The sequence below is a fragment of the Drosophila melanogaster genome, chromosome 2L, assembly GCF_000001215.4.
Source record: "Drosophila melanogaster chromosome 2L".
NCBI lineage: Eukaryota > Metazoa > Arthropoda > Insecta > Diptera > Drosophilidae > Drosophila > Drosophila melanogaster.
This window is the reverse complement of record NT_033779.5, coordinates 20491351-20511435: the sequence shown is the minus strand read 5'-3', so window position 1 is coordinate 20511435 and position 20085 is coordinate 20491351. Positions and strand designations below refer to the sequence as shown.

At 41.9% G+C, this 20085-nt stretch overlaps 1 protein-coding gene across 2 annotated transcripts, besides 1 other annotated feature; it reads right to left on the bottom strand.

Moving 5' to 3' along the window:
• Positions 1-15677: 15677 nt before the first annotated feature.
• Positions 15678-16406, bottom strand: CG34007 (uncharacterized protein). Of its 2 annotated transcripts, none has more exons than NM_001299175.1 (2): positions 16198-16406; positions 15678-16139 (listed from the first exon to the last, which is right to left on the bottom strand). In NM_001299175.1, the coding sequence occupies exons 1-2, from the start codon at positions 16328-16330 to the stop codon at positions 15988-15990; spliced, it is 285 nt and encodes a 94-aa protein (NP_001286104.1). In that variant the 5' UTR covers positions 16331-16406; the 3' UTR covers positions 15678-15987. The 2 variants fall into 2 exon arrangements, with proteins under 2 accessions (NP_001286104.1, NP_001033929.1); NM_001038840.2 differs by having other exon boundaries at positions 15880-16139.
• Positions 16407-19822: 3416 nt separating this feature from the next.
• Positions 19823-19936: a mobile genetic element.
• Between the last annotated feature and the right edge of the window lie 149 nt (positions 19937-20085).

Genomic DNA, 20085 nt, shown 5'->3' with positions numbered 1-20085 from the left:
ATGCCATGCAAACCAAAAAGCAAAAATCCGACAGGCCGAGAGATCTGCGCCTGAGAAAGACAGTAGGAGTCAGCCCATGGAGGCTACATTATCTGGCTGGGGTATGGGATGGCAAAATGGCAAATGTCAAACGTTTTGCCAGCGTTCTGAGGATATTTGCATGCACAGCCACGCCCCTTTCCCGGTTACGCCTTAAATGCCCTGCCTCTCTCCTTTGTGTGCGATTTTCACAAATGCAAACACTTTGATTTTGGTTTCAGAATTTTCTCGTCCTTTTTTGTGATTTTTCTCTTTTTTCGGTTCCAGAGGAAGAGGATCAAGTGCTGCACACAAACGCACTCGCTTTTGAATCGGACGAACCCAGTGTGTTTGTGTGAGTATTATTTATGTTCTGCGCTAGAAATCTATTTGCACCGCACCACAAATCTCAGCTCAGCGAGCGCAGAGCGCAAAAAAAGGATGGATGGATAGGTGGGGGGTGGTGGAAATTCATGAAAATGCAGTGGGGAAAAGGCCAAGGGAAATGCACAGGGAAAGGCGAAGGCAAATCCATTCAGGGGCAGTCATCGGACAACGCATCGCATTCGCATTAAATCGAAGTCGTTCCCATGACCGAACCACCCACTCAAAGCCACCGAGGGCCACCCACAAACAACAACAACGAACCAAAAGCCACAGAACCACACCCTCGCACACACCCACACACACTCACACACACACACACCGAAAGTTTAGCCATTTGCAAGCCGAATTCTAGGAAGCTCCAAAACTTGGCATTCGAGATGAATTCGTGGAATAATTACGATATCCAACTGGCTAATAACTACGATTCGATTCTCGAATTCCGTGACAGATGAATTCGGAGCAATTATTTGATGAAATCAAAACTGATCATTCAACGTTTATTAGCGAAACTTAAGTGGAATCCATTAAAATTCAATTTTCTATAAAATATCTATCTATATATATCTATATCTATATTATCTGCAGTGGCTCACTAAATAATTATAAAGCGCAATGCGATGTATATAGAATACAGCAAAATAAGTAGAATAAAATTTGTCAATAAGTGTAGACCTTAAATAACATTTGAAATCAGTTTTGAGTCTCTTTAAATAATCGCATTATTTTCGGATATTTTCAATACTGGTAACGGTGCTCTTCATCGACATTTGAAGGACCACCCGGCACTTTCCTTCTCTGTGGTTGTTGTTTCGCTGCTCGCTTCTGTTTGCTTGTTGTTGCTTGAAGTGGGTGGGGGGTCTGGAAATCAGGTTGAGTGGGTGGCGAATGGGGGCAGTAACTCACACAGAGACACACGCAAACCGGGGCCGAGGCACTTGCATATCTGTGTAAATTTATGATTGCCCCATTTCCGTTTTTTACAGTCAGCTCCAGTCCACGCCATTGCTATTGACTGTCTGTCTGTCTGTCTCTCTGTCTGTATTTGGTGTGGCTGTGTGTGTGTTTGCGGGTGTAAGCGTCTGTGTGACTGCCTCTGTGTGTGTGTGGGTGCTACTGCTCCTGCTCCTGGTTGCTTATCCTGTGACCGGCATTATTGTGTGACCCCCTTGGGCTGAGCTGCACTTTTCTTGCCGCCGCGCCTTTCTTTTTCTGCTCTGCGATTTTCCCATCTCTTTTTTCAAATCCAATGCTGCCTGCAGCTGACTTTTGAGTGCACTTGAAAAATCGGAGGTAATGCCATTGTGTTGGACGGGAAATACCTTATTAGGCTATGTAAATTCTTTGCTCTTAAGCGCGGAACTACATTCTTTAAAAGATTTATTTGCCGCTCAGTTCTGAAATATTGACTTAGTGCTGTCATTTTGGCTAATGATACTTTTGGGATTGAATGAAATCATAATTATTTTTACTCAATTGTTTATTTCTTCTAAGATCGAATCTTTTTTCTGAATTAATGCCATAGCTCAAAGGAAATGTTTTGAAATACCTATTTTCGCATTAATTTCTTTGAGTGTCCTCTGTGTCCTGGACGAATGCTGGCCACGGATTGCCACGGGTATTGACTCGTCGTGGTTCGCTGCACCGGCATCCCCCTCGCAAGCCCCTCCGCACACCCATGTCCATGTCCATCGCAATGGTTATGGCTTTGAAGCTCGCCCAGCTGTGGAGCCGTATGGGGTTTTAATTTTGACAGCTGCAGATAAATTGTTAAATGCAGGCCCGTTCTGCTCCCTGAGTGCTTTATGTGGGCTTTTGCTTGTAGGTGTATCTGCTTGTATACACTATACATACGCATTGCCTTTGTATGCCACTGTCTGTGTATGTGTGTGTGAGTGTGGTTGCATATAAATTTATCTGCCCGTTTTTGCTCAGCCATCGAAGCCGTGCACATTTTTCAACATTTTTCTTTTGGCTTCCAGCCACCTCAATCGCTTTTCCTCCGCACTTTTGTTGTTTGGCATTGACAGGCGGCCATCAAATGCATTCCGCTCGTCCAGCCACGCCTCCACCAGCGGCCCGCCCCCAGGGAGGCCTGATTGCAGGCGTCGGGACAAAAGAAAAAGGACAATCGCACGGGGAGTATTCGAAAATGCATTGTATCTATCAGTTTGTTCGCGCTCGGGCGAACCATGAAAAATGTTCGGGCCGTATTTATGTCATAAATAAAAATGGCGTTAAATATTTTCTGCCCGTTGACTGGGCCGTCAATTCGTTTTCCATGGATCAACATTTAACGCAATTTAAAAAAGTTCATATCTCCATTTATTCAACCCAGCGCCAGGTCCTTTATTTATATTTGCAAATTTATTCATTTGATTGGAGTTGGGCGTAGTTATGGTACTGAATGCTGCAAAACGATTCGCAGATATCCAGAAGTGGTTAACTCTTGTAAAGAATTCATTTTCTTTATTTTGTGTTCATTAATTTAATATTTTATATATGTTAGTTAAAAAAAGAAACAAATGCATTGTAATATAAAGTTACATAAACAGGTTTTAACTATATGAATAATAGTTTTGCCAATTTGATACATTTGAAATATTAAAAAAAATGTATAATCAATTAGTACAGTTTCCTGTAAGCCACTGCGTGTTCTTTTCTCTTTGGATTTAATATATTTAATTGAAAAAACTGTGAAATGTAGATGAAATATTTTTATAAATTCTATTTGACAGGTAGGGGTAATCAAATTAACACCTTGCCTTCTTCACCTGCTTAACTTGATTTAATATTCCTTGCTCCCAGTTAGTTAATCAAGTTAATATCGAATCCCTTTTCGCCAGGACATTTGTGTCTACCCGTACCATTCGTTATCTCTCGCTCCATTTAACTCAATTTGAGGCCACCGCAGTGCACTTTTCGGGCTTTCCTCTGACCCTTTTCGAGTCCTGCTTTTGTCCTGCTTCCGGCTCCCTCACACATACACACTCACATCGCATCACACCGCACACGTACACAAGTGCACCGCACTCAGAGGAAATGAAAATTCAGAAGTAGAGTAGAGTGCAATGGGCTGGCGAAAGCCGCGATGACGTTTTCATTTAAATTATGCACATCACTTGAACTTCCTCTCAGCCTCGCAGATCCGCCCATCCGCCCATCCTCACACATACACGCTCATACTGTCACACTCTCAGGCGAGCAGAAGAAAAGCCAAGGTCCTTTCCCAAGACTCCTTGCGCCGCAACTCGCTCTTCCTTAACTTTTTCTCAACGCACATTTCACAGTTATGGCATGGGCAACTTTTGCCTTCGCTTCCTGAGGCATTGTCTGCAATGCAGATTCGGATTCGGATTCAGATTCAGATACGGATTGAGATTCCGGTGCCCACCGACTAATTAAAACGGAAATCCACAATGGACCCCAGCCCGCCACTTCCGCTTAAGTAGAGCACAAAAGTACAACAACAATTTTTATGTGTCTTCAGCAACAAAAAAGTCCAAAGTTTTTTATTATAATTTCTTTAGCCATCTCCAACCCCGCGAAGTCCGCCCAAGAATCCTCCCCAAAGGACAAGCCAAAGCGCTTGTAAGCAGCCGCTAAGCCTGGCGAGGAAAAAGGGGAAAAAAAAACTCGCGAAGAACCAAAAATAATGTATAAACTTTTCAGCCTCCAATGGTGTAAAATTAATAAAAATTACGAGACAAGTTGCGTTGAGCTTTCGAAGTTTAGCGACTGTTTTGCGTTGCTCTGAATTATTGTTTCCAGGCGGCCGAAATCTGTTTTGGCTTACTTATGCTTTTGGGGATTGCCTTATGTTGCAAAAATGTAAAAGATTTCGTTAAACTAACGTATTTAAGTTTGATTCTAAAAGAAATTCACCCATTAGTGATTAGGACTTTCCCAGACAACTTTTGAGCACCGAATATAAAGTTACGCCCAATCTACTCGTTCATAAGCCATACAGTCGTTGTTCATTAAATGTATGCTTAAAAAAAATGTTACTCCCGGCAATTTCCGCTTATGTTTTGCATAAACATATCTCTAGACCATTAAAACGTAAAAGTGTTTCATTTTGTCTATTGCTTTTGTTCTGCGTCCCATCCAAATCAGCCGCAGGCTTCAAGATTGCAGAGAATGCAAAGTTTCAGTGTGTGTGGCTCTCCTAATTAGACTCGCGTTCTCAGGTTATTGTTTCAACGCGTGCGAATCCCCATTATACCCGCCTTCGACGCCCCAAGGATCCTCGTCCGCCGCCACACACACATGGCCATATCGAGCGATGCGTGCGTCAGATAGATGACTAATGCATGCACATTATGCCCGTACATCCCTCGCTCTGTACGCGCGGATAATGAGCTGGGCCCGCGGCCATAGGATGGAATAGATGGAATAGAAAGGATAGATGTGATAGAATAGCGAGGAGCTATTTTCCTTCACCGGAAAAATGCTTTGACCGCGCTACCGGTTCCCAAATGAAAACGCATTGTTTTCTATTGACTTTAGCCGCGGGAAAATCTACTCCTTCAATGTTTATAATTTTAATTTTATACCTGATCATATGAGTTAGTTGTTACATACTTACCTGTTCAATTATTGCTCGTTACCTTACCCATTGCTCGCAATAGTTTTTTGCTATGTGGGTTACGGCTTGATTGAAATGCATTTGAACACTTTATATTTGGAACACTATATGCTTTTTCTGTACAGAATCGACTTGGGGATCAGCTATCACTACAATCAACTGAAAGAAGTTCGAAAAATCAATTATGCTGCTTTAATGGCTATTAAATCAACATATTTCTTTCTCCCGAATCAATCAAATTGAATTGGCCAGCCGGCCAGCAAATAAACTTAAATTAAAATAGAGCGTCAAGCGAAAATTCAAATTAGTTTGCTCGCAAATATGCTCCAGTTGATCGTCTTTCACAGCTGCCTCGTCATGTGTAAAACTGTCGCTTTGTGCTGCACTCGATAAAAGGAGGAATTTGCCACAAAATGTTTAGACCATTGACGTTGCAGGCAGTGAAATAAATTGCCAATTTACAAAGCGGAGACGAGTAAAGAATTTTTGGGGAATTGCGGCAGAGAAGCTCCTTCGGTCCAGGTGTTCCCTGTGCGACACAGGGAAGTACATCCTGATAGACACAAGGAGGCAACCGAGAATTTGTGCTGCGTAACAAATGTGCATTTAATGCAGTTTGCCCTGTCTCCGTGCGCAGTGTAACAAAGTTGAGAGCAGCTGTGCACTAGCAACGACAAATTACACATACGCCACGTTGCCGGCAATCACTTATGCAGAGAAGTCTGCAGGCCAACACACTCGAAGAAACTGGATGTTTATTTAAATAAACGGTTAATAAATACTAATTGTGAGTTTTGTACTCGTTAGAAATTGCTTATCAATTTTTAAAGTTTCAAGATTATAGTCTTGCATTTTGCTTCATTATTAATCTAAAAGCATTTAACGAAGGCTTCTTTTATAAGCCAAAGCTGTTTTTTGCACGTGTTTTTGAGGCACTAAGTTAAAGTCCTTCGTCAGCTAACGCTTTGACTCTACCCGAAATGTATGAAAAACAAAGTGAGAGCCTGGCCAAAATAAATATGCTGCATCTTTGACGCAGCAGACGAGCAACAGGCAGGGCTTGCCAATTGCCAACTGCCAACTGCTGTTGGCACTCCGCTGCTCATATTGGAAAAGCTAACTTATGGCATAATACTTTAAGAGTCCCGACCAGCGTCTGCCGTTGGCATAATGAATGAGCCGTCAGAGGAGCCAGCCACTCAGAAGCTGCTTTCATGGCTTTTCCCGCTCCTAGTTGCCTGATTCATGGCTAGCATCCGCATCCGTATCCGCTTCATCCGGCAGCATTTGGCAGCTCGATCCGTTTATGAATGCATCCGAGGATGGCGGCGAGTGGTGCAGCATGTAACGCACCAACTGCACACTGATAACTGAATATGCAGATGATTTTTCACTTGATATCATCGCTAACGTAATTTGTTTGCCAATTGATGGCTGCATGGGAAATGGATAGTCGAAAATAAATGTGTGGAAACTGCAAACGCCCTTCACACTTTCCTTCCAGCTGCGAATAAGTTGATGGCCTAGCAGGGCCATCTATCAGAGTATTGCACTTAGGTCTTCAATTGAATTTAATTTTGGATTATTCCCAATGATAAATGGCAGAAATCTTAAGTTATTAAGTGACCCGTCTAGAACATCCTTACTTGTCCCAATTATAATTGAAATAGCTCGTTGCATTATATGTAAGTCAGTCGCAATAAGGTGACACTGATAAAGTTTCGCTGCTAGCTCTGCTTGATAAATCCCCTAACCGCATTTGACATAGGCACGTTCTGGCGTTCTGGCCACGTCGACACCTTTGACACTTGGCCTGCTGATCCAACTGCTCCTGCTGCAGTGGCCATCTCGCTCCACGACGTCCATGCTGCCTCAGCAGAAAAACGGCGAGAGCTGCCGAAATTGCAAATAAAATTGAAAATTCAGCGCGCTGTCTGCCAAAATCAACACCGAGTCGAAGCCTGCTCCTCCGGCCACTTATACAGTTGTACAGTTGTCAGTTGGCCCTGGATTTTGGTCTATACGAGAGCCTAAGCTTATGCAATGCACGCAATGTCAAATGTCATGTGCTCCTCGGTGTCCTGCGGTTGCCTATTTAATGTCTGGCAGCTGCTGTCGTTGAAAATATTGTCAAGGTGTCAGTAGTAAAGTTAATTTCTGGCCATCTAGTCCGGACCTCTCGGATTCCATCCACTCCTGCAGCATCCGTCCCGTACCGCCCCCTCCCTTCCTCCCTTCCTCCCTTCCACCCTTGCGGTTATGGCGCCCACTGTGTCTGTGTGTAACCGCTCAGCTGTAAAAGAGCCGGAAAGCCACTCTGGCCAGGATCAGCCTGGATTGCGGGTGGTTTACGGGCGGGTTGGGCAGTGCGAGTGTCGTGTGTCACCGCAAAATGAGTCTCATTGGAAATGAATGTGTGCAGCTCTCGTTGCTGCCACATGGGGCATAAAAGCATTTCGGTTTCGCTCCCCTTTTTTGAGGGATGACCGAAAAACCAAGCGTAGATATATGGCATTGCAAGTGCCTAATTGGCTGTACAAGAAATCGGTATTTCTTTATTGTCCTTGGTCCTTTTTGTACCGAAGCTTATTTCTAAATCATTTCATTGTTAGTATTTGATATCTTTTTTCGTCTTTCTTCTATTATGAATGGACCCAATATTTATTTTTATATTCACCTCTCTTTCAAGCCAGCATTTATACATGCGCTCCTTAATTCGATTGACACTTTTCCACGCCTTGTTCGTTTTCGTTTCGACGAATGCAATTTTTCGCCGCAGTCGCAGGGCAATCAAACTTCATTATAAAGCCAACTCCCAGAGTTGCCACTCAATATTTATGCAAATTTCGCGAGCAGCAAAATTTCCATAATTAAATATGGCCAACAGCAAAAAGAAAAAAACAAAAAAAAAATGTGAACTTTTGGGATAAGAAGTGAAAATTGCACAGAAACTGCAGTGGCTGTGAAAAATATGTGCGGCCAAGAAAAATGCCAAGGAAACAACAAAATATAATCAAAGTGAGTCTCGGCGATGAAGTGACACGAATTCCTGATTGCCACTATGCACTTTGAATTATGAGGCTAAATTTAAAATCAAGAGAATATGATTGATTAGTAATTAAATAAGTTTTACAAAATGATGAGTTCATCTTTGAAACGTATTTAACCACAGCAATGTAAACAAAATAAAATACAGCTAACAACAAACTAGAATAAATCGGACAAATTTCATAAAGTGGGCATGTTGGTTATGCTTTTGATACCCTGTGACCACTTTTTGATAGCTTGCTGATGGATCAAAGCGTAACTTGGCGGAACTGGAGTGCCTTCGCTCTTGGCCGGATGCCTCTGTTGTGGTTGCCAGCCCAAGACACCAATGCGGAGTTGCCCCGTTTGACCCCCCTGCCATTCCATCCTCCTTGCCAAGCAATCGACCCGGCCAAAGGCAGCAGCAGAAAGCCAAATGCATTAAGGGGGCGTGGCTGCGGCTCAGGCGCCGGCGTTGGCATAACTTTCAAAAACTAATTAAGCCAACTTAAGTGCGGAGCAGCTTGGCAGTTGCTCCGGGCTGCGAGTGGGAGTGGCCGGGATCGCTGCCTGGCCTACCAGGCATTTCAATCAAGCGTCACCACAAGGGACGCCTCCCGGACTTGGCCACCAAATTCCGGAGCAATTGGAAAATGCAGTCAGATTGCTCAAGTAGAGGAAAGAAAACTGGGGGTACAGTTAGCGAATAATTAAACTCACAGGTGACTGACAAAGAAATATTCATTTGAATCATAACCATCTTCTATACAAATACGTATTTCAATATTTCTGAATACGTCTTTAATAGCATATGCAGAAAAAAATGGGGTCATGGATCAGAATATATAATGTTTATTTAATGCTTTTTCTTTTTACCAATTCCGAAATGGGCCCAATCCTAATTAGAAATCCGACCATCGCCAGGAGTTGAATATTTGGATAATTCCGCTAGCTTGTGCTTCTGCAATGGTGTTGATTTAGGTTCACTTTAGCGTAAAATGAATGTCCCACTTCAAATAAAAGTCGCACGCTGTAAATCACAGAGCAGCTGGATGAGGCAGGGACAGGGGCAGCTGCCTCCCCCGAGGAGAATCCGGTGGGGAGCCAGGAGCTGGATCAGGAGCTGGAGGAGCCGCAAGTGCGGCGGAGCGTTCTCTATTTGTGTTTGTGACACTTTGCCGGCAACAAGGAGCGACAACAGCACTTGAATGCGCCGCATGAAACTGGCTTGCACTTGAGTGGCAAGTTTAGCAGGGAGGCAGCCAAAAATGTCCAACGGCGACGAGGTCATTGAGGATGACGAGGACGACGAAGACGACGACGACGACGAGGATGAGAATGAGAATGAGGATGAGGACCATGATGATGACAACAAGGACATTGTCGTCCTTCGCACCGCCACTGCCCGCTGCCACCGGAAGTGGCCTGCCACAAGTGTCAGCGGTCGGTGGGCGGCCAACACTCTTCATAATTCGCTGTCAGTACCGGTCCTGGATCCCGGACCCCCCTGCCAACCCCCCGTCCATCGGCACTAAATGACACTTTATAATTGTGCGCCTCAGTGCGAAAGTTTAACAATAAATTGAAAAGTTTCCACTGCTGTTGCTGAAGTCAAGCCAGGAGGCGAAAGGCGTTTCTTATTATCCTTTTTCGGCTTGCTGATGCTGAGTGTGCCTGCGAGTTTTAAATGTGCATTTTACAAATGTTACTTGTGGTCTTAACGCCACCCCTGTGTCCTGCAACTTGGCTGGAAGTTTTGTTTCTGCCCCTAGTTTTTGCCGGCTGTTGATGCTCGGATTATTAAAGCCAGCACAACTTGAACTTCTCAACTGCCTCAAAGCTAACGAGTTGGCACACAAACTTAAGAAAAATAAAGGGGATTGCCAGGCGGAAACCAAACTCTTTCGGACCTTTGGCGAACAGTTGCACATTTACTTTTAATGACAAAGCAATTTTTGGTCGCAAGAGTGTGGTATTACATTTGAAAAATAGCTTCACAATCGCCGTTCCAACGGAAATAGAACTCCAAGCACTTTACGTATATTTTCTAATTATCTGTATTTTCAATTCCACTTCAAACGGTTATATAATGTTCTCAATTTGCAAGTATCTTCTGCCATCATCAACAACTATAATCTATTAAACTTTTGGCCTTTCAAAGCTCCCCGCTTGCAAAGCTTCATTAGTTTAGTTTGGGAAGGAAATTGTAATGCCAATTACACGCATAATTCGCACAATTACAGAATGTCGGAATTTGTGCCCCAAATGTCCGCAACCTCGAAGAAAAAGTTGGTGGCGATAAAATATAAAGTGCCATCTAAACCGGGCAATGGCGAAAAGTTGCAGCTTTAAACTTGCATCCAAGCCGAGCCAAACAGCTGCCGACAAAAGCGGCGCGGATTATGGCCAAAACTGGTCCATGGGATCAAATAGCATAGCTGCCGGTTGGTTCCGGTTGCCGTTTACAAGAAAACAATGGCTCAAAAGTTACTTGTTTTAGTTTTTTTTTTTAGATTTCCCCTGCCATTTTTCCGTGGAAAATGCGTGCAATGTGCGCTCGCCCCGAAAAAGGATAAAGTTGTGAAATAAAAAAAAAAAATGATGGCAGAGGAGCCACAAAACTAAAAACTTTTTCATGACACTGGCCGTGTTGCAAGCTGGCCGCCTTTGGGGGTTCTGTTTGAATAATTTTGGGCGAGCATATATCCTTTTGGGCTGGGTTTATCTCAGGAATTTAGGTGTTGTCTTCTTGTTTATATTTATTTTCGCATCCTAGGCTATAAGGCTATCGCCAGATATTCGTATTTGTATAGCTAACAGCGTTCAGGAGAACAACTGAAGTGCTCCAAGCGCATTTTAAATTCCCCAACTTAGGGCTCTTCCTTAACATCTTCTACTTGCAAACTGAATTTTTTATGCATTTTGTGAATCTTGTGGCTACTCGAATGCAAGCGAGGTGTAACTAGAATGGCACTTATTATTATTCTTTATATTTTTATTTCCCAGCCGACGGTCATAAAAGTGCCATAAAAATGACCGCACAATGGTGCGGTTTTGGCCAAGAATATTTGCACGGACTCGCTTGAATTTTGAGCCGAAATACACACTCACACACACACACACGGGCAAACAAATCGGAGTTTACGGCTGACCAAGTGACCACATAATTACACTTTGCACTTGCCCCAGTTGCCCGATTTGCTTTGCCGTGCCATGCCTTGCGGTCTGCCCGCCCGATGCCAATTATAAGCCATGGAATTTAACAAATTAAGCCTCATTACACACGCACCCACAACACACACACACACATGCAGCTGACCGCAATCCACTGCAGTCCGCCTGTTGACACATGACCCCGGCCACCTGGCCAGCAGCACCACCACCCAACACCCACCTCCTAATCCTTTAGCGCCACCCCAAAAATCCATGTTGCTTGTGGCTGGCCTAATTGCTCATAACTCAAAGCGCACTCAAAGAAGCCCAATCCCAAGTTGATTTCCTAGTTGGAAGAAGGCGCTAAAAGCTGGAATTGAAACATCACTCGATGGGCTATTAATAAATGGCGTCAGGCGGACTGGGAAAACCACTAATATCTTTTGAAATAGTGTTATTTAAAATACTGCGAAAGCAGGTGGTTTAGGCAACTCTATTAAAGTTGATGTTATAAAAATGTCATGCCTTTATTGGGGAGCTGTACCATTCGTACTGTTTTCCAAGTGATAAAATAAATGAGCTCAATCTAAGCTCGCTCGGAATAAAAATCCGAATCTTTTGAAACACTTTCGTGCAGGCAATGTAGCCCAAGTGAGTCGCTAAGGCGACTTTAAGTGCATTCATTTTAGAAATCCCTCAACTAAATCAAAGTTAAACATTTTATTAGCTTACCCGGCGGAGTCACAAAGCAACTTTCAATTAAATAGCTGGCTGGTTGGTTGGTTGGCTGGTTGGCATCTGGCCTCCTCGCATTCTCGGCCCGGCGGAGAACTCCTTGCGGATTTAGAGACGTCAAACAAAGGAGCGCCAGAATAACCCGTAGACCCGCCCGACCAGGCCATGAATTCATTTTAAAAATTGCAGCCAGAAAACAAAAGGACCTGCCATTGTGCAATTAAAATTGTATGCCACTGGGGAGCCGGGGAGAAGCAGAATCAGCTCAGCGCCCAAGTAGATGGCAAGAAAAAGGAGCTTTTCGAGGACGAAATGTGGGTGGAATGTGGTGGCTGGATGGCGACGGGCAGTGGGTGGTGGGTGGTGGGGCGACACAAGGCAGCTGCCTGCCGATAAGAGAAATTAAAACAAACAGACGCCGCTTGCCTTGCGACTGTACAATCTGCACAATTTCCAAAGTGACACACAGGGCAAAGCAAATACCAAGACACCAGGACAACAGGACACCAGGCCAGGACACCCTCTCTGAACCGGCTACCAACCAAACACAACCGAACAGAACCGATCCGATCCGATGATTCAATCCTGGCCAGCTGGCCGTGTTTACGGGCGTATCATGCCATTTTCCCCCTGATCCTTGTTCTTTCTTACCCTATTTCCTTCCGATGCAATACCTGGTGATTGTAAAACTCAGGGATATAGATGACGAATGAGATGGCGAATCAGGGATTAAATTGCTTTAAGTTTATTTAATTATTTATTATTTATTTATTAATTATTTATTAATTATTTAATTTAATTCTCAGTAGAAAATGTTTAGACGTTAGGGCTAGGATTATTCCGGTTTATCAACATAATCAATTTTACTTTTGCTAGGGTATCTAGAGGTCGAGTTACTCGACATACTTTGCCTGTCCGACTACTTTTTTCTTGTCCCTCGTCCTGTTTACTTTGCTGGCCCTGCCTCATGTGCTTAAAGTTGTCACAAGTTGTCGGGTCCAGTTCTTGGGGAATCCCCCCGCAGGGCGGCTGCACTTGTCGTGCGGCTTGAGTCCCCAATGATATCGCATAAGTTTTTCAATTTTGTGCGTTATTAGAAGCGATTAGAGCGGAATGCTTTTGGGAGGACCGGTGGATGGGTGAATGAGAATGAGGAAGCTGGGTACCATAAACACTTCACAGCAATTGGCAGCTGGCTAAATTTGCTGTGAGAGTAAACTTTTCATCGCCAGTAACAAGAATCAGTATGCCGAATATTGCAGATGAGTGGGGGATTTTCCCTATGCAAAAAATCACTATTATACTATACAATTTACAAGCTGCGACCATAAAGACCTTCGTGTAAAGTATTTGTAAAACAAAATGAATGAAACAATGATACGCAATGATAATTCAACTTTTCTATTGAACGTGAACAACATTCCTCTTCTATCGCAAAGTCCTTGGTTTTCATCTACTTGTGTTAATTAATGGTTGGCCCCATATCTCAGCCCTCAATTTTCTAATTCCCGGCATAATATGTGAAACTGGCTGACTGTCTAATGACCAGCTCCTAATGCTTTGTCTAATCCCACGACAAATCTAGCCCAACTACGTCCCACGCTGCGTATGCGTGTCATAAACATTCTCTTTCAGCCGAACAGCCAATTTGGAGGAATGCGGAAACAAAAGACCGCAGAAATTAAACGACATTCGAAGTGGATGTGGATGCGAAGGCAACGCATTTGTCAGGAGAGCCCAAATAAAAGATTACGCCATAAACACATTTATCTGACCCTGAGACATAAAATCCTGCGCCCTCGATAGCATTTTATAACTCAGCAAAGTGCCATAACCCACAAAGGCTAGGAGCTGTTGGCCGAAACAGCCTCCTGCCGATGAATTAAAACCGCAGCTAGTAAAAGTTAACAACATTTCAACTTGGCCACTGATAAGTCGGCCCAAAAAGAGCACATAAACAAAACCCAAAACAACAAACGAAATAGAAAGGAAAGCGAAAACAAACCCTAATGAAGCATAAAAAATGTTTATGGCCATGGAAAACTAAAAGCGAACAACAACAACTGTATGCAAAAATAGGGCAGAATTCTATAGTCGACTAGATAGATACCCCTCATTCATTCAAAAATGTTGTCCGCATATCTATAGAAAATTGGAAAAATAAATTATGGAAGGGACAGACAAACAGATCGATTTGGATATTGATCCTGATCAGGAATATATATACCGTTTAGGATTAGAAACGCTTTCTTTTGCTGGTTACCAACTTTTCAAAGTATCTAGGATACCTTTTGCTCTTCGAATAGTGGTAGGTATTAAACTTGAAACCATTTAAGGCACATAAATAAAATATATGCGACAAAAATAACAAAAACAAAGAAAAGTTAAAAGCACAAATAAGAAAATCCATATAGGAAAATAAATAGTCCTGGAGGAAATTCATATCAAGAGACCGAATAGTTGAAATGGGAAAATAAGTAAGTGGTCAAGTGGTAATTTCATTGTTAGACTTGTAAGTACCCTGAAAATTCTTTAAAAGTACTAACGATTATACAATATTTTAATATGCAAAAAGAATTCAAAAAGGAGGGAATAAAAAAAGTTTACCTAAACTGTACTTTACTGATTTTATGGTTTGTGTATTCAGGTTATTGGATAATTTATTTTGGCATATCCTTACTTTTTATACCTACTTTCGCCACAAAAACAAAAAGTAAAAAGGCAAAAGGCAAAAACCAAACGGAGTGAAATGAGGACAAAACGCATCCGAAAAAAAAGTGTTAATGAACAAAGTAATGAGTTCCAGTGTCGAGTTCTGGGCCACAAAACATTTTATGACACCAACAGCAAAACACCAGGGGGACTGGGCCAAGCCGACGGGTAAAGTGGGAAAACCAGGGAAACCCCACCGAAAAAACCACCCGGTAGCACAGAGGGAAAGTCGGAGTCGCCGCATGAAGCAATAAATAATCACCAAAGTTTCGCTGAATCGAATTATCACCCCCTGAGGTGTAGTTCCGTAATGAATTTGTTTTGGGGTTTTGCTCCTTCGCCCAGGCATTTAGTTTCATTATGCTTCGCAGTGGGTCCCCCGATTTTGCGACTGCGACTGCGTGGCCCCAGTCGCCAGTTCTCCAGTTCTGCAGCTCTGCAGTGCTCCAGTGCACCACAAACTGAAACTGCAACCTCGGAATTCGTTTGTTTTAAGCCCGGTTGGTCTGTTAGTTGTTGTTTGTCCGGCTGCTCCACTTTTTGCTGGTTTTTGTTTCACAAAGCTGCCGCAGCAAATACATTTGATTTGATGTGCAAACGCAGAGCGGACAACAACACACTGTCACTCGTCCCTCGGTTTGCACTGAGGTTTTCCGATTTTCCCGGCGCTGTTTGCTGTCGCCGTTTGATTGCAGCCATGGTCCAAATTACAATTGGCAGTCGCAGCGCAAAAAGCCGAAGCGTTTGCCATTTTAATTGCAATTGGAAGTTGTCGCCCCTGGCCAAGCGAAAGTTTATTTTGATGGGCAAATTATTTTGGCCATTGTAGTTGTAAAACATATGGGTTTGGCTCTTCAAACATCGAAGTTATTCGGTCTGATGGGATTTCATCAAACATTTTTCCTTTAAATGGCAAAATAAGACTTTATTTTATCGATTTTAAATCCGTTATAGATATAGTTTATGTAGGAAGAGAATTATCTTCCCGATTTCCTGATAATTCATTTGAATTCCTATGAATTAAGTTTTAAGATACAGGGTACGATTCCAAATAACAATTAAAACTTCGTTCAGACGTCATTATCTGGGGTCAGACAACTAGAAAGTGCTAATGTCATCAATTTAATAAAGAAGTTATTGCGTTATCTTTTTATGTCAGTATAATGTGCTCCATATATTCGGTGTAAATCGGGAATACCGGGTTTCACTTGCTTAGCCGACTTAAGACCTAATGAAATAGGTCATCTCAAAAAAGGTCGTGTAAATAGCTTATTTTATTTATTTCATTATTATCAATTTATATTCATAGAATATTAATTTTCTGTAGAAATTGCACGGGTCAGACTAGACTTCGGTGTTGAATTTACCCCCTATTCCTGGTTCAGTTCGATGGTGAAGAATCGCAATGTGCCAATTTGACTGGTGAAGCAGGCAACATAAGGGATTGTCAGGACGAAACACATTTGGGTTCGCGTGCCACCCTTGACGGGAAAGTCCTGGCCAGTTCGTTGACTGTAGGCAGCTGCAATGACGATTGAAAGTTAATGGTGTTTACCTGGATGAAAAAACGGAATTCTTACCACGTATTTGGGATAGAGTTATTGAACGCTGTGGAGAATCACTTTGCGAGTTTTTGAAAACTGCTCGCAAGTCGTCCAGAATGGTGGGATGTTTCCGCTGCACCTTATAGAAAAAGTTATCCATAGTAGACATTGTTCTATTTATACAAAATATATATTCCGATTTGGTGGTGATATGATGTGTGTGAACTCTGCAATCGGTCGGTGCAGTCTAAACTTCCGAACTCCGGAAGGCAGACAGCAGCCCCCAAATAAACAAAACATTTACACAATACAGGTCACGCTCTGTATGGTGAACATACCCTAATAATGGTTTTATTTTAAAGCTACTAAAGGTCGGGAAATTGATTATATGTATATTTATATTTAGTTTATTATATATAAGTAGCTAACATAAATAATTTAATTTTAATAACTAATACAATTAATTATAACAATTTAATAAAAAATGAACTAATACATATTTAAATACGTTAACTTACAAATACATATTTAAGATGGTGCCTTTATGTAGAGATCACTGTAAAACCGGTTTCCGACAAACAGCCGGTCTTATCAATGCGCTTTCCCCTCCACAATTCTCCCTTTCTCTCGATTTCCCTCTCGCACAAAAACATACAGTAATTTTAATTTTGGGTGGTGTCTCTTACTCTCCACTTGATCGGTGGGAAAACCAATCGGGCGGAGAGAAAAGTCTCTCCATCTTATCCAAGATCCAAACCAATAGCAATGCCAGTCTTATATAAACGAAAGAAGAGGTTGAAAAACGCAGGCCACTGACCGAATATTTAACGAAATTATTTGTCATACATTTTTAATGGACGGACGGAATACAACCCTACTCGACCCAAACTCGAAGCAACCATAAAAACTTTGCTTCTCTTTTTGCGACAGTCCTGGGGCAACATAAAAATGAAGCACTACAAAAAACGCAGGAATATACAAGGAAAATGGCTTCACACGAAAAAGTTGTGCTGATTTTCACACTTGTGGCAAACGAAGTAAGAAAATAATTACAAACTTTGGGGCGAGGCATCAACAACGAGAGTAAATAGTATTAAATTCAAATTATTTACACCACTTCATTTTCCAAGGCAGCACAAAAGTCGCATTCGGATGGCAAGTGGAAAACAAGGTGAAATTGTGAAAGCAAAGGGGGAAATAGGGAAAAACTTGAAAGTCATTTTAATTTAAGTTGTTCAACATTTCAACACTTTCCCAAACAAATTTAGCATGGCCTAAGGCTCAATAAACTTACTGCAACCAAAATTTCTTGTCCCCCTTAAGGCTGTTCTATGTGAACACAGCAGAAATATACTTATAATTTACATTTTAAGCTGTATAGATATATTTTCCACCACATACTACATATTTAGAAACCGTTAGTTAGAGGGGAAAATTCCTATACTAGGTATTTTTGTTTAGAAAGCCCAGCCAATTCAATTATAACTTAAGGAGCTTAAAGTGCGAGGCTCATGTTACGATTGCCAGCTTATTTGCTGTCATAACTTGAAGCTCATTAAAACGCATTCATTACCGAAAGGGGTAACAAACTTTCAAACTGAAATGCACACATGCACACACCACGCACACACACGCTTGCACCCAGTTGCCCTCTTGTATTTCATGTGTCTGCATTGTGCATTTTGTGTGAATAAAAAATGTGTGCAACGAAAATGAAATTTGCAACGGAAGTTATTTCACGGCTTGGAGAGCCCGACCCCAGCGCCACGCTTTTCCCCGATTTTCCACGATTTTCCGACGCTTTCCACCCGCCCAGCACGTCAAAACTAAGTAACGAAGTAACGAGCTGCAGCCAGGAGTTAGAGTTGAAGGAATTAAGCAGCATAGCTGACTGTCAGTGTGGGCACGCCCACTCACATCCTGCGTAATTGGTTTCAAGTTGCAACAAAACAGGGCAACAAATTTAATTAACATAAAATATGAAAGGGCTGCACAACAAACCAGCAAAGCAAATAAATTCGAAGTACCGAGCAGAAGAGGGGCAAAACCTGCAGCATGGGCATTTTGCTCGTGTTTCGTCCAGAGAATGTGTTCAGAAAAATAATCAAAGTAAATAAAGCAAAATTTTCATCACGTGTGGACTCATTTATTAATTCCATGCCATTTGTGCTCTTGATTTACGCCCTCCACATAAACATCGTAATAAATGGAGCCGTTGAAGGATATTGAATTCTGCAGGACCTTCGACCAAAGGCACACACGTGTGCCACACAAACAGGAAAACACAGCACAATTTCCGATTTTGCATTAATAAATGGAGTTTCTCCTATTTTCGGGTCAAGCATTTCGATTTATTTCCAATTTAAACTGTGGGCTAAAGTTTTCTTGGCTTTACAGGCATGCATGAATAAATGAAGCAGAAATTGCTTGTTGTGGATTATTGGAATATATTTGAAGGGGGAAATATCAGAAAATGCTGTGCTTATGGGTGCGTAAGTAAAATTTAACAACTTTCATGAATTTAACTTTGAAATCAGTAGTACTAACGTGAGCGCATATAAAGAACTAAATGGGATAGTGTATGTTATTTAGTATATAATGCATAGCTTATTTACAAAAATAAATATGCATCTAGCTTTAACATTTGCAAACTAAATCACTCTTCTGGTATAATTGTTTCCGTGCTCAATCGTATTTTTTAGTTTCGTTGAGCAATCACAGTGTCCGATGTCAGAATATTTCGCAATTCGGCAGAAAAGTTTGCGGAACCAAGTTTATCAATTAACCCAGCCAACGGCTGTCAAGTGCAGTTGGGAAATGTGTGTATTTGTGCATCTGCGATGGCCAAGATGCTTAATTGAGTGCACACAGACACGCACAAAGGCAAACACATCTCAACACCTGGAAGTTCTCAAAGGATGCACCGAATGCACCGATTGCTTGGGGTTAGTCCTCCTCGTCATTGGACTTCAGCTCGGTTGCTCGGTTGGAAGCTGTCTCCGCTTTGTGAGCAATCAATTTCAACTAAATGCCGTCTTCATGCATAATTGCTTGCCATTGTGCTAGTGTGTGTGCAGGATGCGAGCGAGGAGTGTGCGTGTGGGCACCACACTGCGTATACTTATCGAGCGTGCTTAATATGGCAATTAAAAGATGATTCCAATTAAGAGGAAACACTGTGCTGCGTAATCATGCCACAATATCGCCTTGTTGGACGCAAATCGCATTAGCATAAAGGTCCTTTTAATTGGCATAATAAACTAGAGCTGTCACGATGTGTAGATTCCAGAACGAGCGCAGCATGCAAATATATCAAATTATGTCTGATTTAGAGGAATCGAAAAAAGCCACATCATTGATTAATTCGATTTCAACATCATCAAATTAATCATAAAATTCCGGCAAGAGTGATAAGCATTATTAAATAAAATATTTGTGCTTAAATGCCACCAAATGGAATGTCTGAAATGTTTTCAGTAAATTATAATAATAAAGCAGAAAGTCAATTTAACGAATACGTTTCTTACGTAGTTGAGGCTAAATGGCTTAGATGTGAGGGATTTTATTTACAATTCCCCTGGACATAGACTGAATAAAATGTTTTAATAAAATTTACATACATACCTATAATGTTAAACTCTGGAGGCTCTGGAAGCTCAATCTTAATCTAAATTTTCTAGCTCTTATAGTTCCCGAAATCCCTGCGTTTATACGGACGGACTTACGGACGGACATGGCCAGTGATGGACTCGAATGCGATCCTGATCAAGAATATTTTATATTTTATTGAATCTAGTATACCCTTTAACCACACATGTAACCTGTATGAAAATACAGCAATACAGCTGAGAGGCCTTGCTCTAAATAAATTATTAGCGTGCCATAATCTATAATTAAATCGTGTAAACTGTCGCAAGCGTTTAT

Excerpts from the sequence above, each read along its gene's own strand:
- CG34007 (NM_001299175.1), bottom strand. The coding sequence starts at position 16,330 with ATGTCTACTATGGATAACTTTTTCTATAAGGTGCAGCGGAAACATCCC. Across the intron at positions 16,140-16,197 it reads AACTCTATCCCAAATACGTG|CTGCCTACAGTCAACGAACT; the intron begins GTAAGAATTCCG and ends TCGTCATTGCAG.